This window comes from Pelodiscus sinensis, chromosome 8, assembly GCF_049634645.1.
Source record: "Pelodiscus sinensis isolate JC-2024 chromosome 8, ASM4963464v1, whole genome shotgun sequence".
Lineage (NCBI taxonomy): Eukaryota > Metazoa > Chordata > Testudines > Trionychidae > Pelodiscus > Pelodiscus sinensis.
Genome location: NC_134718.1, coordinates 1,539,841 through 1,564,644, shown reverse-complemented (window position 1 = coordinate 1,564,644; position 24,804 = coordinate 1,539,841). Strand labels below are relative to the sequence as shown.

At 61.6% G+C, this 24,804-nt stretch overlaps 1 protein-coding gene across 5 annotated transcripts in view; it reads right to left on the bottom strand.

The window, feature by feature from the left end:
* ARMH3 (armadillo like helical domain containing 3) overlaps positions 1-24,266 on the bottom strand; it is a 124,990-nt gene extending 100,724 nt beyond the window's left edge. Inside the window, exons 1-6 of one of the 5 annotated variants that reach the window (XM_075934498.1) lie at positions 21,248-21,345; positions 11,030-11,138; positions 5,862-5,971; positions 5,347-5,403; positions 5,057-5,203; positions 84-191 (exon numbers count right to left, since the gene is read on the bottom strand). In XM_075934498.1, coding sequence (XP_075790613.1) covers positions 84-191; positions 5,057-5,203; positions 5,347-5,403; positions 5,862-5,963 — 414 coding nt within the window. In that variant the 5' untranslated portion in view covers positions 5,964-5,971; positions 11,030-11,138; positions 21,248-21,345. Of the gene's footprint in view, positions 1-83; positions 192-2,296; positions 2,332-5,056; positions 5,204-5,346; positions 5,404-5,861; positions 5,972-11,029; positions 11,139-21,247; positions 21,377-24,045 lie in introns of those variants that run through there. The other 4 variants (XM_075934500.1, XM_075934501.1, XM_075934499.1 and 1 more) reach the window with 4 other exon arrangements.
* Positions 24,267-24,804: the final 538 nt, after the last annotated feature.

Here is a 24,804-nt window from a genome sequence, read left to right as displayed (position 1 = left end):
CCCTGGGCTGGGGGAAGCTGCGAGGGAGAGCTGGCGGGCCACAGCGAGCGGGAAGGGCTGCCGGCCGCTCGCCCAGCCCTTACCTTCATGCACAGCTCGGCCTTGTCGAAGCCCATGAGCATGTTGATGATGTCAAAGCCCGAGGTGGATTTGTTCTTCTGGTGCACGCCACGAATCAAGGCGCACAGGGTCTGCGAGGGAAGGAAGCCGCTGAGGCAGGACGCCTGGCCATCCCGCCACGTGCCTGGCAAAGCCCCGCCCACGCCGCACTCACCCGACTGACCGAGCAGGCGCGCCCACGGCCGTCACCGCGCCCGGCAAAGCCCCGCCCACGCCGCACTCACCCGACTGACCGAGCAGGCGCGCCCACGGCCGTCACTGCGCCCGGCAAAGCCCCGCCCACGCCGCACTCACCCGACTGACCGAGCAGGCGCGCCCACGGCCGTCACCACGCCCGGCAAAGCCCCGCCCACGCCACACTCACCCGACTGACCAAGCAGGCGCGCCCACGGCCGTCACCGCGCCCGGCAAAGCCCCGCCCACGCCGCACTCACCCGACTGACCGAGCAGGCGCGCCCACGGCCGTCACTGCGCCCGGCAAAGCCCCGCCCACGCCACACTCACCTGACTGACCAAGCAGGCGCGCCCACGGCCGTCACTGCGCCCGGCAAAGCCCCGCCCACGCCACACTCACCCGACTGACCAAGCAGGCGCGCCCACGGCCGTCACCACGCCCGGCAAAGCCCCGCCCACGCCGCACTCACCCGACTGACTGAGCAGGCGCGCCCACGGCCGTCACCACGCCCGGCAAAGCCCCGCCCACGCCGCACTCACCCGACTGACCGAGCAGGCGCGCCCACGGCCGTCACCACGCCCGGCAAAGCCCCGCCCACGCCGCACTCACCCGACTGACCGAGCAGGCGCGCCCACGCCCGTCACCGCGCCCGGCAAAGCCCCGCCCACGCCGCACTCACCCGACTGACCGAGCAGGCGCGCCCACGCCCGTCACCGCGCCCAGCAAAGCCCCGCCCACGCCGCACTCACCCGACTGACCGAGCAGGCGCGCCCACGGCCGTCACCACGCCCGGCAAAGCCCCGCCCACGCCGCACTCACCCGACTGACCGAGCAGGCGCGCCCACGGCCGTCACCACGCCCGGCAAAGCCCCGCCCACGCCGCACTCACCCGACTGACCGAGCAGGCGCGCCCACGGCCGTCACCGCGCCCGGCAAAGCCCCGCCCACGCCGCACTCACCCGACTGACCGAGCAGGCGCGCCCACGGCCGTCACCGCGCCCGGTCCCCTCCCGTCCGAACTCTGCCCCTCCCCACGCGTGTTCCCTCGTGCGGGCAGCCACTCCCGCGCCTCCACCAGCGCCCTCTGCTCGCAGGGTGCCCCGCACAGCCACGGGCGAGAGAAGCACCACAAAAGCGAGCCGCTGGGCCCAGAGGAGAGCTCTGCCATGGGGCAGCCCCTCCCGCTGGGATGAGCAATCCAGGGCGGCCCTTTAAAACCCCAAATGGTTCCATGGGGCCGCCTCTTCAGCCAAGTCCTGCTCTATCAGCACGGTGCTTGTACGGATCCTAGCCGGCCTTCTCCACAGACGCTGGGGGGAGTCAGGCGGGGGGCAGGCAGCAGGTGGGGCGAAGAGAGACCTTGTCATGCAGTACACTGCAGCTCCCAGCCTGGTGTCCCAGCAGCCCTTCTCCGTCCCCCCGCCCCCCCGGCTGTGTGGGGTCTCCCTACGCTCCCAGGAACCCAGCCCCTGCCTGCCAAAGCCCGTAATGCTCCTCTAGGCAGGCAGGACTGGGGGCGCCCCAGTAAAGCCACACGTGTGACAACCGGAAAAGCGCAACGGTGAGTGAGGAGCAAGGAGGAGGCTGCACTGTACCAATCTGCCACGGCGCTGAGTGAGAGGCTGACACATGATCCCAGTGGGCAGTGTCGTCTTTAAGGCTCTGAACGGGGACGTGGAGCAGCAAGGCAGGGTGGACACGGCCCGGCCGCTACGGGTCAGCATGTGGGATCGCTGCTTCCCCCCGAGCGGCTTTCGCCATCTGCCGGCACTCGCCGCAGCACAGCTGTGCTGTTGGGGGGGGGGGGAGAAGAGGGTGAAGCACCCGCGGCTTGTCAAGCCAGTGCAAGTGAGACACAGCCGAAGCCCCAGGGAGCAGCCACCGCCCCCCAGCCCCGCTCAAGGAACTAGCACAAGGCGCTTGGCAATCTCAAGAAGCGTCCTCCACAAGGAGTGAAGAGCTGCCGGCCCAGCCCGCCTGCCCAGCCCGCCACGCGGGTACCTGCAGCGCATTGACCACTCGGATCGGGTGCTCCCCTCCCGCCTGCCCAGCCCGCCACGCGGGTACCTGCAGCGCATTGACCACTCGGATCGGGTGCTCCCCTCCCGCCTGCCCAGCCCGCCACGCGGGTACCTGCAGCGCATTGACCACTCGGATCGGGTGCTCCCCTCCCGCCTGCCCAGCCCGCCGCGCGGGTACCTGCAGCGCATTGACCACTGGGATCGGGTGCTCCCCTCCCGCCTGCCCAGCCCGCCGCGCGGGTACCTGCAGCGCATTGACCACTCGGATCGGGTGCTCCCCTCCCGCCTGCCCAGCCCGCCGCGCGGGTACCTGCAGCGCATTGACCACTGGGATCGGGTGCTCCCCTCCCGCCTGCCCAGCCCGCCACGCGGGTACCTGCAGTGCATTGACCACTGGGATCGGGTGCTCCCCTCCCGCCTGCCCAGCCCGCCACGCGGGTACCTGCAGCGCATTGACCACTCGGATCAGGTGCTCCCCTCCCGCCTGCCCAGCCTGCCGCACGGGTACCTGCAGCGCATTGACCACTCGGATCGGGTGCTCCCCTCCCGCCTGCCCAGCCCGCCGTGCGGGTACCTGCAGCGCATTGACCACTGGGATCGGGTGCTCCCCTCCCGCCTGCCCAGCCCGCCGCGCGGGTACCTGCAGCGCATTGACCACTCGGATCGGGTGCTCCCCTCCCGCCTGCCCAGCCCGCCACGCGGGTACCTGCAGCGCATTGACCACTCGGATCGGGTGCTCCCCTCCCGCCTGCCCAGCCCGCCACGCGGGTACCTGCAGCGCATTGACCACTCGGATCGGGTGCTCCCCTCCCGCCTGCCCAGCCCGCCACGCGGGTACCTGCAGCGCATTGACCACTCGGACCGGGTGCTCCCCTCCCGCCTGCCCAGCCCGCCACGCGGGTACCTGCAGCGCATTGACCACTCGGATCGGGTGCTCCCCTCCCGCCTGCCCAGCCCGCCACGCGGGTACCTGCAGCGCATTGACCACTCGGATCGGGTGCTCCCCTCCCGCCTGCCCAGCCCGCCGCGCGGGTACCTGCAGCGCATTGACCACTCGGACCGGGTGCTCCCCTCCCGCCTGCCCAGCCCGCTACGCGGGTACCTGCAGCGCATTGACCACTCGGACCGGGTGCTCCCCTCCCGCCTGCCCAGCCCGCCGCGCGGGTACCTGCAGCGCATTGACCACTGGGATCGGGTGCTCCCCTCCCGCCTGCCCAGCCCGCCACGCGGGTACCTGCAGCGCATTGACCACTGGGATCGGGTGCTCCCCTCCCGCCTGCCCAGCCTGCCGCGCGGGTACCTGCAGCGCATTGACCACTCGGATCGGGTGCTCCCCTCCCGCCTGCCCAGCCCGCCGCGCGGGTACCTGCAGCGCATTGACCACTCGGATCGGGTGCTCCCCTCCCGCCTGCCCAGCCCGCCGCGCGGGTACCTGCAGCGCATTGACCACTGGGATCGGGTGCTCCCCTCCCGCCTGCCCAGCCCGCCGCGCGGGTACCTGCAGCGCATTGACCACTGGGATCGGGTGCTCCCCTCCCGCCTGCCCAGCCTGCCGCGCGGGTACCTGCAGCGCATTGACCACTCGGATCGGGTGCTCCCCTCCCGCCTGCCCAGCCCGCCGCGCGGGTACCTGCAGCGCATTGACCACTCGGATCGGGTGCTCCCCTCCCGCCTGCCCAGCCCGCCGCGCGGGTACCTGCAGCGCATTGACCACTCGGATCGGGTGCTCCCCTCCCGCCTGCCCAGCCCGCCACGCGGGTACCTGCAGCGCATTGACCACTCGGATCGGGTGCTCCCCTCCCGCCTGCCCAGCCCGCCGCGCGGGTACCTGCAGTGCATTGACCACTCGGATCGGGTGCTCCCCTCCCGCCTGCCCAGCCCGCCACGCGGGTACCTGCAGCGCATTGACCACTCGGATCGGGTGCTCCCCTCCCGGCCCGGCCCACCGCGCAGGTACCTGCAGTGCATTGACCACTCGGATCGGGTGCTCCCCTCCCGCCTGCCCAGCCCGCCACGCGGGTACCTGCAGCGCATTGACCACTCGGATCGGGTGCTCCCCTCCCGGCCCGGCCCACCGCGCGGGTACCTGCAGCGCATTGACCACTCGGACCGGGTGCTCCCCTCCCGCCTGCCCAGCCCGCCACGCGGGTACCTGCAGCGCATTGACCACTCGGATCGGGTGCTCCCCTCCCGCCTGCCCAGCCCGCCACGCGGGTACCTGCAGCGCATTGACCACTCGGATCGGGTGCTCCCCTCCCGCCTGCCCAGCCCGCCACGCGGGTACCTGCAGCGCATTGACCACTGGGATCGGGTGCTCCCCTCCCGCCTGCCCAGCCCGCCACGCGGGTACCTGCAGTGCATTGACCACTCGGATCGGGTGCTCCCCTCCCGGCCCAGCCCGCCACGCGGGTACCTGCAGCGCATTGACCACTCGGATCGGGTGCTCCCCTCCCGCCTGCCCAGCCTGCCACACGGATACCTGCAGCGCATTGACCACTGGGATCGGGTGCTCCCCTCCCGCCTGCCCAGCCCGCCGCGCGGGTACCTGCAGCGCATTGACCACTCGGATCGGGTGCTCCCCTCCCGCCTGCCCAGCCCGCCACGCGGGTACCTGCAGCGCATTGACCACTGGGATCGGGTGCTCCCCTCCCGCCTGCCCAGCCCGCCGCGCGGGTACCTGCAGCGCATTGACCACTCGGACCGGGTGCTCCCCTCCCGGCCCGGCCCGCCACGCGGGTACCTGCAGCGCATTGACCACTCGGATCGGGTGCTCCTCGCCCAAGGCCTGGATGCAGTGCTGGAACAGACAGTTGATGTTCTCCTTGATCTTCATCAGCTCCTCTCCATCCAGAGACTCCAGCTTGCTTTCCAGATACTCCAGGTTCACCTGCCAGGGCCAGCAAATGCCTTTCAGCCAGCTGCTGGAAGGAAGTGGAGACCCACGGCAGGGGGCGGGGGAGCCCCGGGACTGAGAACCTGCCCCAGCCCAGGGCAAAGAAACAAGGGGGACCAAAAGAGAAGAGGCGGTACCTTCATGAGGAACAGCTCCTCCCAGAACCGAGGGCTGCATTTACTGGGGTCCTCCGTCTGAAAGAGAAAGGGGAGCCCGTGAGGAGCGCAGCAGCAGAAACACCTCGGACGCCGAAGAGGAAGGTGGCCGCCCGTCCTGGAGCGCCGACTACAAGCCATCCCCACTGCGGCCCAGAAGCAGGGCCTGCGGAAGCCACTCTCGCCTGGCTCCCCCTCCTTTTGGGGCTATGGACTCCCTTCCTCCCTGGCCTCCCGCCCCTTGTCCCGACTTCGCCACCGTCCCATCCGGCGCCCCCACGAGCCAGCGGCAGCTGCAGGGGAGGCCACAGAGTGAAGCGGAGGCGGCAGGGGAGACACGTGGTTTGGGACGGGCGTGGCGCAGCCTGGCTGGGACCGACGCACTGCTGCCTCGCGGGTTCCTGTCTCAGGCCGGGGACAGCACCACGGGGCCCTCCGCCCAAGCCACGGGGACCAAACCGGGCCACGCCGTGCAGAGGAAGGGGCCCCGTCCTTACCAGGAAGATCTCGTCGTACATTAGCACCACTTTCTCTTTCAAGGGTTTCTTGGAGGCTGACGATTTCCAGAGCAGCCCGCCCTTCTTCTCCGCCTGGGCCATGGCGCGGCCTGCACGGGGGACGAGAGCACAGTGCTACGGGGGCAGAGGCGGCACATTGCCAGCGTGTCCGGGACCCCCCAGGCTCCCTGCTACCCCAGCGACGGGCAACCGTGGCCAGTGGGCGGCCGCACAAGTGGCCCCCTCCACGCCACGGCTGCAAGAGGGGCGTGACCAAGCTGCTCTCCCGGGACAGGGCAGCTTGGCTCCCGGCGCTTGGAGCCAGGATTGGCGGCTGCGGAGCAGCGCCGGGATGGGACGTGGGGGAGCGCATGGCTCCCACAAGCAGTGTGTGCAGCTGGAACGCACCGCATGCCCCGGGCCCTGGCTTTGCACATGGGTCACTAGTAACACTGGGAGGAAAAACCGACGCAGACAGAAACCAGCGGAATCTGCTGCCCTGTGCCTGGGTGACAGCAAACACGACGCCTCGTGGCCACACCCGGTATCCCGACGGGCCATCTGCGGCCTGCGGGCAGCTGCCACGGCGCCATGCCAGCAGGTTACCAGATGCCTGGCAATGGGCTGGCACAGATCCCCAGCAGTCCTGTCTCAGAGAGGGCCCTTGCGCACACCCGAAGGAATCTGTTTCCCAAACACACAACCCGGATTTGAGAGCCAGGAACCGCTTCCTGCCAACTGGCAGTGGGCACGGCAAGTGCAGAGCCGGGCAGGGATCCCCTGGCTCAGATGCGTGCAAGGGAAGTTCCTACAAGGGTGGCACGAGGGCTCCAGGAAGAGACAATAACCCACAGGCCACACAATCAGCGTGAAACATGCAAATGGATATGGCTGCAGGAATTGTGTCTCCACTGATCACTGTGTTCTGAACGCCAGGCCGGCGCCCAGCCAGGCACAATACGTGTGTCGGCTCAGCACAGGGATGTTAGCCATCGGGTAATTGAATGGTGAATTATCAGCCAGTCGGCTGGTCTATAGTCCCCGGGGGCGGGGGCACCAGCCAGTGCACTCCGGCCCCACTCCCGAAGAGCCCCCGCCACTCTGCACTGCTGCCTCTGTGCCCTGCCCGGCGGGAGCTGGGCCGCGAGGGGAGACAGTTTAAAAACCAGCCCCTAGCCGACCGGCTGCCTGTGGCCCTGCACTGCTGCCTCGGGTGCAGAGATAGCACTGCGGGGTGGCAGCAGCCCCTGTCCGGAGGGCGCTGAGCTCCTAGAGCCGGGCTGCCTGCCCACCTGGCTCCTCATACACTTTAAATGCAGAGCCGCAGTGGGGATTGGTCCCGGACCCGGCACAAGCCCCGGGCTGCTGGCCAGCCTGCCAAAAAACGTACTAGCAAGGGGGGAGGGGGATGCATGTAGTCTATAGCGTTAACCTACACACTTGTGCTTATCGGTTAATCGGCTGCACAAGTCCATCCCTAGTCCGGCGGGAGACACAAGGTGCTTCCCTCTCCCCGCTCCTGCGCGTGGGGTATCGTCCACGCCACAGCGGAGGCCGGTCTAAGTCGGTGCCGATTGACAGATGGAAACGGACGAGACAGAGGCACCCGGGGCAAGCTGCCAGCAGGGTGGAGAAGAGACTGGCTCGCTGGGAGCAGGGGGCCCAGACTCTGCCCTCGCAGCATGGGACTCGTCTCGCCAATGCAGGACAGCCGAGCCCGGCTGCAATAAACCGGAGGGGTTTGGGGGTGTAAGTTACCAGTACCCGGCTGGTCAGGCTGGGTGCTAGAGCGCTGCCGTCGTTTGACATGCAACTCTTGGTTCCCTGCTCCTCAGTACATCAGCGTGAGCTCGTTTTCCCTGCAAAGGTGCCCCGGACGGCGTGGGAAGGGGAGACTGGCGAGGTGGGAGCAGCGACTCGGCGTTCAGCAGGCGCTTGGAGGCTGGCTGTGCCCGTCGCTACCCTGCGGAGGGACAGCGCGCCTGGCAGGCTAACAGGGCAGGGCGCGTGTCATCCGTGGAGCCAGGGAGCCAGCGCACGGCAGGCACAGAACTGACGCTAAGAGCGGGTCCCCGCAAGGGGCCTCATCACCCTGGGTATCCCTGGGAACCATCCCTGGCTCCTACCTTCACAGGGCCCGTCACACACGGGCACGGCTTCCTCTGGCAGGCGCTAGCACTGGGGCAATGGAGCATCTAGCCTCTCTCAAACCCAGGCCACCTCCTGATCTCCCTGCCATGCTCCCCACACCACCCCGGACTCCATGGCTTGCCCGGGCAACGCTACTGGCAGCCACCAGGAAAAGAAGGGCGGCCGCTAGCACAGCAAGGCCACAGTGCACACAGATAAGTGCACGACACACGTCCCTGGTGCAACGCACGGCGGCAGGCAGCCCGGGAATTCACAGCAGAGAGCCTGGACCGCTTCCACGGCACGTTCAAAGATCCAGCTGCCTTTCGCTCGGCGAGCAGAGGGCAGGGGCCAATGGGTGTCCGTGTCAGAACGGAGAGCTGGATTTTACTGCTACGTGAACGGGCTTGGAACGCCCCCCCCCCCCCGAGCTGGGAACAACAGTAATTACTGAACCACGTCGGACAGACATTGGACCTGCATTCTGTAACCTGGCAGGCCCCCGGAGCGAAGATCAGGGAACTAGGGATGCAGTGGGGTAGCTGATTAACCAACTGACCGACGAGCAAAGCGCCTAGGTTCGTGCTACAGACGACGTGCGTTTCCACACACACAGAGGTTTTTAACTGGTTCCCCTCGCAGGGCTCCTCGGGCACGGGGCCGGAATGCACTGGCTGCTGCCCCCGCCCCAGGGACTATAGACTAGTCGAATTCATGAGGTCAGTCGACTATTCAGTTAACCGATATTTAACTTCCCTGCAGGGGACATCCAAGTCAAACAGAAGTGAACAAGAAAACGCTGTTCACTCATCCTGATCACCTCCCTCCTCGGGACCCTCCGCTGCTTTGCAGCGGTGTCCCGGGAATAAGAGGTCGCACTGAGTGGGGACAAGAACTGGAAACAGACGGGGTCTATTGGAGAGTAAACCAAAGCGATGCCAGCCGGGCTGGGGGAGAGAGCGCTTGCATGAGACTCCAATTGGAATCACAAGTTTCGGAACCCAAAGCAGCCCGCGCCCACGTGCACAAACACAGCTGTCACTGTCCAATTCTAATTGGATTACAGCTAATGAATCGCAAGGCTCAGAAACCAGCTTGCAGCGCTCCTGGGTCTGTGCCCTTGCATCAAACTAACGGGGGGGGGGGGGACTCCATGTACGCCCTGCAGACCAAGAGAGTGCAGGGAGGTTTAACACGTCTCACGTGTCGGCAGACAGGAGATGCTACAGCCCGAGTGAAACGCGCTTGTGGCCAGGCTGGCCGTCGGACGCACGCCGAAAGCCCTGGTCTTTGTCAAGATGAGAACTGGGATGTAGGGTCTTGGCCTAAAGCACAGGGCAAGCACACACAGACGCTTGCCAAGGGGCTAATGCAGTAAGGCCTTGGTTTGCTATTTACTCTTCTAGGGACTGCAGAGGAACCAGAGGAGAAGAGCTCAAGACTCCTCTCATCCCGAAGCACCCAAGGGCCGGACCGGCCTTGCGACCTGGGCCAATGAGCCAGTGCTAACGGACTTGGGGTTCGCGCTCTGCCAGTCTGTAACGCAGCTAGCTGCAAGAGCGCGCTACCTGGGAATGTAATCGCTCCACGGAGACCGGCGGCTCCCTGTCTGTGACTAGACTGGAGAACCGGCCCCAGGTGGGGACATAAAAGCCACGGCAGTGAAGGGCTGGGGCAGAAGAGCTCTGCCTGCTCTCGAAAGCTCTCCGAGCGCCAACGCTGGGCTCGGCAGCCAGGCGCAAGGCAGGCCTAGCACCACTCCCGTCATTGACACTGGAGAACCCCCAGCACAGCAGGGATGTAAGCCACCAGGCGACTAGCCGAGAAGCAGCATCTCATCGGCTAGCCCACACGCTAGTCCCTTCCCTCCCTGGCTCGTTGCCTCTATCGGAAAGAGGGAGGGGGAGAGAGAGGAAGGGGTTCTGGGGGGAGCCAGCTTCAAAATCTGCTCCAGCTCCGTGGAAGGGGGCAGGGCGGCACTTCCACCTTTGACATACAGCAACCGCCGGGCGGGCTCTTGCTACAGTTCACAGCGGAAGCGGCTAGTCGAACAGTCGATGGAAATGCTGACTATTCGATTAGTTGATTCATCTAATTTTAACATCCCTACAGCAGAGCCCCCCAAGCAAACACAGGCCCCTCCACTGAACACGCAGCTCTTAACCTGGCCTTAAAACACCCACAGGCACTACAAGCAAAACCCTTAATGTTCAGGGGCTCTGATCACACAAACCTGGACAGTAAAATTAGTTTCCCCGCCAGCCCTTTCACATACAGACCTTGTTTCATTGTACACAGTATCTCCCTTGTAATGGCAAACAGATTCCTCTGTATGGTTTTAACTACAACACTCTAAACTCCAGCCCGTGGAGCCATATTTTGGAATGTTTGGACTTTGGTTTTTCTCTCTCAGCATTACTCTGAATTAGCATTGCTTTGCATTTTGCTTCCTTGGCTAACCGCCCTGCGCATTCGGGTGTTTGTGAGCAATCACACCACACACAACCACACATCCCAGTGCACAGTCCTAAATAAACCATCGCGGCTTTTGGCATGCAATGCCCAATAACCACACCCTGGTTCACCACTGCAGCGTCACACTGCTTAAAAAAGAGAGTTGACAACACTGTGTTGTCTATATGCCCCGCACGGCATTTTCAAATGTTTTTGTCTTTATCGACTGCACACAGAGCTGGGAATGAAATCTACACTTGGCCACAATCCAGGACTAGCGAATGCTTCCGAGCCCCAAGCACTGACTGCTAGTCCACACCAAGCCTGGTTTGGTTTTTACACTTATGTTGCAGACGTCCAATATGAAACTAGCCCAGAGCTGTCCTGAAAACTCCCTGTCAATAGCCCACAGCAAGGCTCCACGTTGGTCATCTCTCCGGGAGTTCATTGCAAAGGTGACCAGCGTGCAAGTAAAACAATGGTTTTCCTAATCCACAGACTCATCCTCGCCACCCCCACGCCCCGTGAAGCTGGATCCTTTTCCCTGCACACCCGTAAACTGTAACAGGGCAAATAAAACCCACCGTGACACCTGTATCAACAGCCAATTCCGATCTCTACAGCTTAGGGCCTCTGGGATGCCATCATGATCCACCACGTTGTTGTTCAGTTGAGTCCTGTGCGATCCCAGAACTGAAAAGGGAGGGGAGCTTAGGTATGAGTGAGCATGACTTACCACACTTACAAAGCGCAAGCAGAATAAAGTCCAGAGAAGTAAAACACACACACAGACACACAGACACACACACAGACACACACACAGACACACACAGACACAGACACACACACACACACACACACACACACAGAGACACACACACACACTAGAAGATTGACCCAGAGAGGTTGCTCGGGTCCTAACCTCAATTAATTTTTTTGCCATTGGAATCATTGCTCTGGGGCGGGGCTGGAGAAGGGGCTGGGGGGCAGGCTGCCCCGGGGAGAGAGGACAACCCCAGCCCCCTCTCACCACAGCAGCGTGGGGCCCGGTGAGAAGTGCCTCTGCCTAGCCGCTGCAGCTCCAGCAGGCACAGCCAGGGGAAGGGTGCACGTCCCCGGCCCAGGCAGGTCCAAGTTCATCTGCCCCCTGCACCCCCCACCAGAGTGGGAATGCAGCAAACCGGGCACTTGCCCCTTGCTCCCTGACCAAGAGGAACAGCCAGCCACGTTCCTGTTCGAATCACGGGGGGGGGGGGGGAGAATTCAGTACCCCAACCCTCCTAAAGGGTGGGGCTTCGGCAGTCCCGGAAGGGGGGCAGTGCCTGGGGAGTCTGCTTTATGAAAGCAATCCCACTCCAGGCCCAGCCTGTTTCCCTGGCTCGACCGAAGCCAGAGAAGAAGAAGCTGCACATCACATTCGATAGCCCAAGTTCTCAGCATGTAGGAGTCTCCGAGGGACAGCCGTGTGAATCTGTGTCATCAACGAGGAGTCCTGTGGCACTGGAAAGACGAACCGATTTATTCGGTTTACCCATGGAAGCTGATGCCCAAATAAATCAGTTCGTCTTCTCGGTGCCATAGGCCCCCTCGTCATTCAGGGAGAGTTCTTGAACGGACACAAAGACTCTCTCATATTTAGGGTACAGCAAAAAGAAAAACCATGTAGCACTTTAAAAACTAACAAGATGGTTTCTTAGGTGATGAGCTTTCGTGGGCCAGACCCACTTCCTCAGATCAGATTCTGGAAGAGAATTGGCATGACCCTATATACCAAAGGAATACAATGAAAAAAGTAAACACATTATTAAACTGACCAATCAGATTTAGTACAGAAGGTGGGGCGAGGGACAGGGAGGGAGGGAATAGCTATTTATGAGTCAATGAATGGCTAATCAGAGGTGATAAGTGGGGAAGCTATCTTTGTAATGGGTAAGGTAATAAGGGGATAATTATATTTATATATATGGGATATTCTCAGTTGTCTGTTAGTTTCCTAAATAGAAGAACTAGAGGACACCAAATGAAATTAACGGGTAGCAGGTTTAAAACTAATAAAAGAAAGTTCTTCTTCACACAGTGTGTAGTCAACCTGTGGAACTCCTTGCCAGAGGAGGCTGTAAAGGCTAGGACTATAACAGAGTTTAAAGAGAAGCTAGATAATTTCATGGAGGTTAGGTCCATAAAAGGCTATTAACCAGGGGATAAAATGGTGTTCTTGGCCTCTGTCAGAGGCTGGAGAGGGTTGGCAGGAGACAAATCGCTTGATCATTGTCTTTGGTCCACCCTCTCTGGGGCACCTGGTGCTGGCCACTGTCAGCAGACAGGCTACTGGGCTAGATGGACCTTTGGTCTGACCCAGTATGGCCGTTCTTATGTATGTTCTAACAGGATCCATTTTAAGCCAAATCAGCTGAGAGAAAGAACATAATTACACAAATGTGACGAACTGGGAACCCTTTAAGAACACCTCACTGAGATGACCAAAAAGCCACTGTCCCACAACTGAGGAAGAAGGTGGTGCTGGCTAAAACTACAGCCTGGGATAGAGGGGAAGAGAAGGCAGTTGCAAAATATATAAATAAATAGTTAACTAATGGAAGAAAGCAGAAGTTGATAGTAAACCATAAACCAGAAGTTAGGAATTACAGAAAATTGATAAGGGAAGCCATGACGCTCAAGTAAAAACCAAAGGCCAGCAGACTTAAGAAAAATAAGGAGAGTGGTTTTTTTTAAAATATATTCCAATCAAACGATGAAGCAGCGACTGGAAGTTGAAGCTAGAATCATAGAACCATAGAGCTGACATGTTCAGACCGCCAACAAGATGCACATTTGTGAGAGAGCGAGAGTAATTAAGCACTGGAACAATCTGCCAAGTCTGCGGTAGATTCCCCAGCACGGGCAATTTTTAAAATCGAGATTGGAACTTTTTCTAACAGATCGGCTCTGAGAATTAGTTTGGGGAACTTCTCTGGCCTGTGTTATCCAGGAGGTCAGATTGGATGGTCCCTTCTGGGCTTGGGATCTATGAATCCCACTGCCTTGGCTGAGTTTGCACAGGGGTAGCGAACAGTAATGTGGCTGGGTCAGACACATGCAGTGGATGAAGGTAAGGGACCTGGTGAAAACAGCAGGAGGGAGGGGAGGGGAGAAAGGAGAGAGATCCTGAGGAAAGCAGAGGAAGGGATGGATGGACTGCACCAGAAAGGATGGTGGGTCTTAGTGCTGCCTTGGACAATGACAATGGACATTTGCACAGCCCAACCCCAGCTGATGGAATAAGGAGCAGGTGGCGGCAGGAGCCAAGAGGCAAATCTCCATTTGCAGATGGGGAAACTGAGGCCTGGACTCTGGAGAACGTGACATAAGCGGCCCAAGGGCAGCAGCAGGCCACTAGAGCCCAAATCGTAACTGAAGATTTCCTGGCTCCTAGTCCTGTGCCCTGACACTCCCTCCCCTTAACCGGTAGCTGTCATGGGGGCCCTCAAGGTGCCTCCCGCTGGGCAGTGCTCACAGACAGAGGCCAGTAGGGGCCATCCACAGCAACCAGCAAGGTACTGACACTGCATCCCAGTATTGGTACCAGAACTGAGAGGGGAAGGCAGGGCACTAGCCTAGGACTTGAGAGACCCAAGCTCATTTCTCTGCTCTGCTGCGTGACCCGGGGCACTTAGCTCTAGAGCCACAAAAGCACAGGACACCTAAATCCCAGCGTTCAGCTCCTCTGTGATTCGCAGAGCTACCTCCGACCCCTGGAGGCACCCAAACACCCCCAGCAATGGAAGTTCCCACCTAGGTGCCCCACCTCATCCCCGGAGCGACTCTCAGACCGGCAGATAGGTGGTCGCTGCCTAAGTCGCATGCAGGGCCCAATCGGGTAGCTGTGCTCACAGCACTCTGGGTAGAAGCAGATCGCTGTTCAACTCGGAACTGAACCCAGCAAGTGCCCTAAGCACGGGGCTAAAAGGCCCGAGGGGGGAGTCCTCCTCATCCTTTGCACTCTTCCCTCCCACACATGCCACCTTCTTGAAAATGCTCTGGGGAGAACGGATGGAACATCAGACTCACCCCCCCCAGCGTGACACGTAACACGGTCTGGGAATCCCTGCAAGTGTAACCCCTTAACCTGCCCCTCTGGCTTCCTCGGCATCTGCCCTTCGCTCTCAAGGGCTTTCCATCAGGCTGTTGTCTCGTTTAGTCTTTACAAAAACCTCCTCTGGATGGACCGGTGTGACGTAGTGGGGGTACCTGGCTGGTTTCTATGCTGCTGGCTCTGGGGGAACCCCCACTGGCTGCCGTGGGTACCACGACCCAGCAAAACAGGATGAGTCACTATGCAAACCAGTGGCCAGACACCCCCCATGGAGAGGAACAAAGGAAGGTGGATGCTGCCTTGGCTTGGGGGCAGGGCTGGAAGTTAGGGAGTTGGTTGCTGGCTGTCGGAGGGCATGGAGGAGAGCCTAGGGGAAGGGGCTGGAGTTTAGGGGCCCAGTCTCCCCCATCTCAAGGGGGCCTGAGGCATCCTAGCCCAGTTCCTGTAACCAGATTACATCTGTGCTGCGCTGTGCTGGAGGAGCAATAAACCACCCTCAATTCCACTGGCTGGTGCAGTCTGTTTGTGCCATTTCGGGGTGCAGGAGACGGGGAACCCCCAACGCGCCGTCACACTGGTGGCAGCGGTGGGATCCACTGCACCCCGTGGATGGAGCTTCCAGCGGCAAGCGACAAGGCGCAGTAGAAGCAAGAGCCCTGGAGCCAGGCGTGCTGGAGACAGAGCGAAGCGGTTCCTGGGTATCGTGGGGCGCTGCAGCACTAGACTGGTGAGTCTGCACCGAGGGGCCCAGCGGGCAGATGGCCTACGCCCAACTCTTGAAGGCAGAGCTGGTGGGGCTGTGCAGAGAGAGGGGCTTGCCTGTGCAGAAAGCAACCAAGGCCCAGTTGATTGCTCAGCTAGAAGAGAACGACCAGCCACAGGGCCAGGATCTTGTCCCCAGGGGAAGCAGCCAGACCCCCCCTGAGAGTGTGTCAGGCTCAGAGAGGGGGAGGAGCGCTGGAACCCACAGGAGAGATGAGACAGCTTCCCCCAGGAGGCCTGCAAGCTGCAGCCCATCTAGGGCAGGGGCCAGCCAAGCAGAGCTGCGGCGGCTGGAGATCCAGCTGCGGATCAGGGAATTGGAAGTAGAGGACCGAGAGAGGGACCGCCAGGACCGAGAAAGGGATCGCCAAGATCGAGAGAGGCAGCGGCAGCATGAGCTGGCCATGGCAGAGCGGAGAACCGGCGGGGCACCGGCTGCGCCAAGTGCGGATGGGCCCCAGGGTCCCAGGACTGCCAGATGCTTGGAGAGGCCCGTGGTGGCCCAATTGCAGGACATGGGTGACATAGACGGGTTCCTCAGCTCCTTTGAGAGGGCCTGTGGACTGCAACGGGTTCCCCCAGCTGACTGGCTGCAGGAGCTCATCCCCGCACTGAGCCAGGAGGCGGCCGGAGTGCTCAGTCAGCTGGAGGACCTACAGCCCGGGGATTACAACCGAGTCAAGGAGGCCCTGCTGCACAAGTTCGGGCTGACCCCCGAGATGTACAGGAAGAAGTTCCGGGGGGTACAGAAAGGGCCACGGGAGACCTACGTGGACCTGGCCTCCCGCCTGGCTCAATACGGCCGCAAGTGGGTGTCTGGAGTCGGAGCCCAGACTGCAGAGGAGCTGCTCAAGCTGGTCATGATGGAGCAGTTCTATGCAGCGTGCCCACCCAAACTGAGGCTGTGGCTCAAGGACCGGAGACCAGAGAACCCCCAGGAGGCCGGGAGACTGGCGGATGAGTTCACGGAGAGCCGGTCCGGGTGTGAACGGGAGTCCCGGAGAGAGAGGGAACCGCGCAGAGACCGGATCTCGGCTGAGCGACGGAGGGAGTCAACTACGGGGCGAGACCAAGGAACAGGTCGTCTGCGCCCCAGAGAACCAGCCAGGGCCTGGACAGAGACAGCCCAAAGCCTAACTTGCCATCGCTGTGGGCAAAAAGGCCACAAGAGGGCTCAGTGCACCAGGTCCCAGGACCGGGGACTGTCCAGGGTTAACTGGCTGGGGCGGGAGGAAGGGCAGGCTGCCCCAGAGGCAGGGGCTGGCAGGCAAACCTCAGCTCAGAGAGAGGGGAAGGATGCTCAGTGCACCTCCCCTGGGAGGTCTGATTCTCAGGAGGCGGATTTCTCCGTGTACCGGGTGGGGGCAGGACGGCCCCTGCGGAGCGAGTGCCTCATACCCCTGGAGGTGGATGGTAGGAAGGTGACGGGCTTCTGGGACACGGGGGCGGAGGTGACTCTGGCCCGATCCGACATAGTGGCCCCGGAGCGGATACTACCCCACGCGCAGCTGACCCTGAAGGGCATAGACGGGTCCCCGTTTAAGGTGCCTGTAGCCAGGGTGCATCTGAAATGGGGGGCCAAGGAGGGCCTCAAGGAAGTGGGGGTGCACCCGCACTTGCCCACCGAGGTGCTGATGGGGAACGACCTAGAGGAGTGGCCCCATGAATCCCAGCGGGCTCTAGTCACTACCCGGAGCCAGAGCCAGCGGGGGGCTGACAACGTGGGTCCAGGGAAGGACTCCTGGCAGCGTCCTCAGGGTCCCATCCCAGTGGACACGGGGTCCAGCCAGGCTGGGACTCCGGACCTAGGCAGAGGTGGGGGACAGGTCCCGATCCCTGCCTCAGCAGCTGAATTCCAGGCTGAGGTGCAGGCAGACCCCTCCTTGCAGAGGCTGAGGGACCAGGCTGGCCTCCGTGCAGCTCAGCCCCGGGGGAGAGGTGGCCAGGAGAGATTCCTGCGGGAGCGTGGGCTCCTGTTCCGTGAGTGGCTCCCCCCCAGGAAGGCGAGGGCATGGGGTGTCCAGCGGCAGCTGGTCGTCCCCCGAAAGTATCGCCTCAAGCTGCTGTATTTGGCCCACGATGTCCCCGTTGGGGGCCACCGGGGGATCCGGAGCACCCGGCTGAAGCTGCTCCAGCACTTCTATTGGCCGGGAATCTTTACAGCCGTGCAGCGGTACTGCCGGTCCTGTGACTCCTGCCAGAGGGGCGGGAAGGCCCAAGACAGGAGGAAAGCGGCTTGGGGGGCTCTACCCCAGATAGACCCTCTGGGCTTGCTGAGAGAGTTATGGGAGGGGAAGTCCTCCCTGGATGGAGCATCGGGGGTGGAAGCCGCCCTGGCTGTCCAGAGAAGGCTCGCTGGGCTCATGGCCCCGGCCCGAGAAACCCCGGCCAGAGATCAAGGCCAGTGGAAGGGTGGGTGTGACCCCCGAGGACAGGCCTGCGCCAGTCGCCCTGGAGCGGGGCGGCGAGTGGACAGAGGGAAGCCAATTCATGTGGGGCCTCGCCACGGCCGGCCCGAGTCAATGGGAGCACCCATGTCCCCGGGGCGGGTTCCCACGCAGAGGACCCGAACTTCCCTAGGTCACGAGCGGAGTGACCCTGCTCAGTTCGCTCTCGGAGGGGGGAGAACTGTGACGTAGTGGGGGTACCTGGCTGGTTTCTATGCTGCTGGCTCTGGGGGAACCCCCACTGGCTGCCGTGGGTACCACGACCCAGCAAAACAGGATGAGTCACTATGCAAACCAGTGGCCAGACACCCCCCATGGAGAGGAACAAAGGAAGGTGGATGCTGCCTTGGCTTGGGGGCAGGGCTGGAAGTTAGGGAGTTGGTTGCTGGCTGTCGGAGGGCATGGAGGAGAGCCTAGGGGAAGGGGCTGGAGTTTAGGGGCCCAGTCTCCCCCATCTCAAGGGGGCCTGAGGCATCCTAGCCCAGTTCCTGTAACCAGATTACATCTGTGCTGCGCTGTGCTGGAGGAGCAATAAACCACCCTCAATTCCACTGGCTGGTGCAGTCTGTTTGTGCCATTTCGGGGTGCAGGAGACGGGGAACCCCCAACGCGCCGTCACAACCGGACTTCTCAACAGCCCCCTCTCCACTCCAACTCCCTCTAATCCATTAAATCAAACCTCTCCCTCACTCCATCACCTCTCTCATGGACATCTCCTTTCCTGTCTCCCGTCACCTCAGCCCCCCTTGGCTTCCTCCATTCCCTTCGCCACCTCTGGACAGTGTTCCCCATAAGCTGAACGCTTGGGCAGACATCCAGGAGAGATTCAAATGCCACCAAGCTGATCAGCAGAACACCCACAGCCAGCACTATGTGGTTCTATTTGGTGGTGTACATAACGAAATTTATTCCACTGGTCCATGGAAAAACATGAGGGGGAACAATGCCTGTGGAAAGTGACCTCAGATCACCAAGCAAGCAACCTTGGGATGATCTTTGATTCCTCTTTAATCTTCCCTGCTCACACCCAAGTTCTCGCCAAATCCTGACACTTTTACCTCTATAATGTCTCCAGCACAGCCACATCCTCTCTCCCCACAGAAGCATGTCCCTTCCCTTCAGGCTTGCTCAGTGTGATTATTGTAACCTTCACTAATACCCCATCTTTCATGGCCTGTCACCTCTCCCCTCCATGATCCATTCAGGGCACTGCAGAGCAAACCCCCTCCCACACTCGCCTCTCCAATCACACCCTTCTGCCACATCTGGACCTCACATCGAAGGTGCTGTACAGTGCCTAGCCACCTTCCTCCTGCCCTGGTTCCCATCGCAAGCCTTCACTCTGCCAACCCTCTTACTGAACCCTTCCATCGGCTCCCGCTCACATCCCTGCTTGCTTTCAAAGGCAGCGTCCTGTGCGTGGAATAGCAGGCCTGTCACATGGCAGCTCTCCTCTGCCTCAATCTTTGCTAGGGAAATTGGGAAAACCCTTTTCCAGAGAGCTGCCGAAGCACAGCCGCTTCCCACCTCCCCCCCCCCCCCACACACACACCCAGTGCTCTGCCTCCTCCCACAATTCCAGGGAGCAGGAAATACTTAGGACTTGCCATTACAGGCTCCCTGCCGCTGAGCCTGGAAGTCCGAGACTGTGCTGCCAGGTCCTGCAGCCCCATCAAGTGTAGGGTACTGCCCAGAGACAGCACCCCCCCCCCCACAGCTGCTAAGTGAAACGGACATTTCTGTCAGCTGTCTGCTCTTAGCAGCTATGAAACTGACAAGCGCATCAGTTTCATTCAGGGAGAGGCAGCTCCCTTTCATGAACAGGTCAGTGTTTCTGAAATGAACTGGAGAGCAGGGCTTGGTGGGAAATTCCACTCACGTTTGGATTCACTCTCATTCACAACAAGACCAGCTACATTTCCTGCCCCTGGGACGCCTGTGGTTTGGGTAGCTCCACTTGGAAGCCAAGGGGGCACTCCGGTTCAGCTCCCCTGCTCCTCCAGCAGCACCAGAGTGGATGTGCAACAGAGCGGGTTTCTGCAAACACGGTATTAGAAATACTAGTGCACTACAGTGCTTGGACTGAGCCATTTGCTATAGAATACTTCATAGCAAAAAGGGGCAGGAGGACAAATCTATGACACCTGGTTTCTGTCCACACACTTAGCAGGTGGATCATAAACATACCCCAAAATAACATCGCCCAGGGCAGTATGTCACCCTCAAGGTCCCATGTGGGGTGAGCCCTGGCCTCCGGCAGCCACCCCAGGGATGGTCCACCCCAGGCACCCGAAGGGGGGGAGCCCCAGACTCATGCAGGCCCCATGGGAGAATACACCCGCGGGAAGGCGACTGGGAGTTGTGATGCAGCTCTGCACCCTGCAGCGAAAACGTGGCACCAGGGCTGGCTCACTCCAGCTCAGGCCATGGCGGGCAAGCACAGCCTGGGAGGGGCACAGACCCAGGGGGTGACACTTGTAAGCAGGAGCCTTCCCCTCCCCTGCATGTGTAACAGAACCACCACAGCCATCCAGACACACACACACACACACACACACACCCCTCCCCTCCCCCAACCAGACACAGCCCATAAGGCAGGGGCTGCCCAAACACACATATACACACACATGCTTCAACCAGCCAGCCACAAACACCCAGACTGACACACACACACACACACACCCATCCCCCATGGGGGCAGGCCCCCCCCCCAGACGCACCCCCCCATGTGGCAGGGCCCCCTTCAGACGCACCCCCCCAAGTGGCAGGGCCCCCCTCAGACGCACCCCCCCCCTTGGGGGCAGGGCTCCCCCTCAGACGCACCCCCCCATGTGGCAGGGCCCCCCTCAGACGCACCCCCCCATGTGGCAGGGCTCCCCCTCAGACGCACCCCCCCAAGTGGCAGGGCCCCCCTCAGACGCACCCCCCCATGTGGCAGGGCTCCCCCTCAGACGCACCCCCCCATGTGGCAGGGCTCCCCCTCAGACGCACCCCCCCAAGTGGCAGGGCCCCCCCTCAGACGCACACCCCCCCTTGGGGGCAGGGCCCCCCCCCCTCAGACGCACAGACGCACACCCCCCCTTGGGGGCAGGGCCCCCCCTCAGACGCACAGACGCACACCCCCCCTTGGGGGCAGGGCCCCCCCTCAGACGCACAGACGCACACCCCCCCTTGGGGGCAGGGCCCCCCTCAGACGCACCCCCCCAAGTGGCAGGGCCCCCCTCAGACGCACCCCCCCCCTTGGGGGCAGGGCCCCCCTCAGACGCACCCCCCCATGTGGCAGGGCCCCCCCAGACACCCCCCCCGCGGGGCAGGGCCCCCCCCCGACACACACCCCCACACCCATGGGGGCAGGGCCCCCCAGACACCCCCCATGTGGCAGGGCCCCCCCCGTAGCAGGCGCTCCCCCGGGCTGGGGGCCCGGCGCGGGGCGGGACCCCCGGGCACCATGGCAACGGGGGCCCCGCGAGCGAGGGCGGGGCCGGGACCCCAGCACCTACCTGGGAGGAGCGGCTCGCTGCCCGCAACGCGCAGGCGCCACCGGCTTCGCTGCCCCACTGCGCGTGCGCCCCGCGGCAGCCCTTCACGCCCGCCACGCTAGCGTCCCGCAGGGTCCTAGCGCCGCTCCTGTTCGGGCGGAGCTTGGCTGCCCCGAACCATGCAACGGCCCGGGGCGTTACAAGCCCCTACTGCTGTACGGCCCGGCCGGCGACGAAGCAGGGCGGTGCACCAGGAGCCCTGGCTCTGCAGCCACTAGACCCCAGGCCCCTCCAAGAGCCGAGACTGGAACGCAGGAGTCCTGGCTCACAGCCCCCTGCGCTAACCACTAGACCCCACTCCCCACCCAGACCCCAGGCCTCGCCTGTTCTAAACGTGACACTTCACTCCATAGACAGCCTAGGAGTCCTGACTCAGTGAGGAGCCAGGAGCAGGCTAGGGGGCATGGGCCGAACGGCTGTCACGTCTCCTGCCAGTGCACAATCGTCAGTGCATCTCCTGCCACGCAGGGCAAGGCTCAGCATCGCGGGCAAAACCGGCCCCCTGGGCAGCCTGCCCTGCCCAGCAGCCAGGCTCCTAGGTAGCAACCAGACATACCCTTTGTCATGGCTCCTTCCCCACTCTGGAATGATAAATGCAGAAGTGGGGGCCAGCAGGTGTATCCCAAAGCCTTATCTACCAGGCTTTGGGATAAAACTTCCCCCAAAAGCTTAAAACCCTAGATCTTGGGAATAAAACTTCCGCTGCCACCGTCCAAATGTTAATAAAGAAATCAGGGGAAAGATCATTTGGGAAATCTCACCCCAGAATAAAAATCAGGGCACACAATTAACCAATGCCAGGTTAATAAAAAGAAAAGAAAGACCTTTTATTATTACAACAATATTCCTGTTGCAAGCATCATGACTAGATGGGAAGGTAAAAAAATATACTCATGGAGAAACTCCATGGACCTAGAACTTAGTTACAAAGAAAAGGCAAAACATCTTTTAAAACATGTACAGATCTCAGATCCCATAACCAAATCATAAAACAAGAAAACCTGACGGATTTATCTAAACTTTACCCTACTTACAGAAAGTGAAGAATTGTTTCTTGGAGAGAGAGAGAGAGAGAGAGAGAGAGAGAGAGAGAGACATTGTAGCTGCAGAGAACTCACCCAGAGAGACAAAAGGAGAAAGGAAAAAACCACAAATTCCTTTGTCCCAGTTTGAAAGTTTCACCTACATTCCTACTGGTCACTCCACCTGGCTAGGAGTAGTTAACCCCTTAATCCCCAGGCTGCTGGATAACCCCCAGAATCATGACACCCCTTAATACATGTTGACCATGCAGACTGGTAGCAAAGGCAGCAACCTGAAGCCAATGTGGGAAAGAAGCCACCCTGGGGACAGTTATGGCAAAGGCGCCCTAGGTAAGGTCAAAAAGGTCTGTTCCCCATTTCCTCCACTGCTCCGGGGGACAGATTCCAGAATTCCTCCTCCCCTAGCAGGTGTACAGTTACACCGTCCTCCCCCCTTCCCCCCCTGCTTTTGAGCAGACTGGCTGCCCGCCAGCACCCTTCCTTGGTCTCAGATCACTGCTGACTCACTCCACGAATTACCTCGGATGGGTTGGGTGGCAAGGCCCAAGCGGCGCAGGGGGCAAGAGAGAACATGCCAAAGCAACCAGTGGTTGGGCACCTTAGAGCCCAACAAATAGATGTACAGTAGACAGGATCAGGAACTTTCCTCTAGCTCCATAGTCTCAAAGGTGCCACAGGACTCCTGGTTGGGTTTTAAAGTTGCAGACTAAAACCGCGACTCCTCTGAGACTGTTTAACATGCCAAAGCAACGCAGCTATTTTTCCATCTTTCTACAGAGGTGGGCGCCTCATCTCAAAAAAGATCTCCTGGCACTGGAAAAGGTTCAGAAAAAGGCAACAGCAATGCTGAGGGGTTTGGAACAGGTCTCATATGAAGAGAGATTAAAAAGACTGGGCCTTTTCATCTTAGAAAAGAGGAGACTAAGGGGGGATATGCTAAAGGTCTATAAAATCATGAGTGGTGTGGAAAAAGTGAATAAGGAAAAATTATTAACTGGTTCCCACAACATAAGAACTAGGGGGTCACCAAATGAAATTAATAGGCAGCAGCTTAAAAACAAACCAAAGGAAGTTTTTCTTCACACGGCACACAGCCAACCTGTGGAACTCCTTGCCAGAGGATGTGGTGAAGACTAGGATTTGAACAGCGTTCAAAAAAGAGCTGGATAAATTCATGGAGGTTGGGTCCATCAGTGTCTGTTAGCCTGGCGGGATGGGACTGGTGTCCCTGGCCTCTGTTTGTCAGGCTGGGAATGGGCGACTGGGGAGGGATCACTGGCTGATTCCCTGTTCTGTTCACTCCCTCTGGGGCACCTGGCCTTGGCCACTGTCGGAGGACAGGTCGCTGGGCTGGACGGGCCTTGGGTCTGACCCCATCTGGCCAAGCCAGGGGTGGGAGAAGTGGGACTCGGGGTGCTACGGCTCCTTGCTCTTTAAAAGGAAAGTGCAACATTGTGCGTGCCCAGCATGTGCTCCTGCTGGGCCAAGCTTAGGAGCCCTGGCTGGGTCAGACCCTGCGTGGGGTAATGGTGACCCGCCAGGTTCTCCAGGCAGTTGTGGTAACCCCACAGCAGGCAGACGGGGGAGGGGGATATTCGGGTACTATGAAGTCTCTTCCCAGCCCCTCCTCATGGAGGCCGGTTTACATCCCAGAGCGGCGGGGAGGGGGGGGGGGGTTGTGTCTCTGAAAACGCCCCCGGCTCTGGCCACTCCCACCTCCGTGGCCCGGCGCTCTCTGGACTCCTTGATCTCCACGACATGCTGTGGCGGTGAGTTCCCCAGTCTAAGCGCGCGCCCCTCTTGCCCAGACTCGGGCCTGCTCCGCCCTGTACGCACGGGGCGCGCCCCGCTGCCGAGTGGCTCCTGCGGGGGAGCAGCTCCAGCGCCGCCTTCCGACCCGCCGCTGCCCGGGGCGGAAGGGGAAGGGCCGGGGAGCCGGGGCCGCAGACGGGGGGCGGAGGCGGAGAGTGGCTCCGCCCGGAAGCCAAAGGCCTTGTGATCTGGGCGGGCGGCGCAGCTGAGTCCGGACGCTGGTATCCAGGCCGGGGCGCAGGGCAGAGCCGCGCTGCACACAGGCGGGGCCCGGGGCGCACGCAGGCCGGGGAGGCGCAGCGAGCGCAGAGCGCGCAGGAGGTTTGGGGACCTAGGGCGCCTGGGCGCTCGGGGAGCCTCCGGGGTCTCGGTGTGCGGGGTTGGGGCGCTAGGTGACCGGGGCCTTGGGGAGAGCGCAGGGACTCAGGGTGTGTGGGGGTTGGGGCGCTAGGTGACCGGGGCCTTGGGGAGAGCGCAGGGACTCAGGGTGTGTGGGGGTTGGGGGCCAGGTGACCGGGGGCTTGGGGAGAGCGCAGGGAGTGCGGGGGTTGGGGAGAGCGCAGGGTGTGCGGGGGTTGGGGGCTAGGTGAACGGAGGCTTGGGGAGAGCGCAGGGAGTGCGGGGGTTGGGGAGAGCCGCGGGGGTTGGGGGCTAGGTGAACGG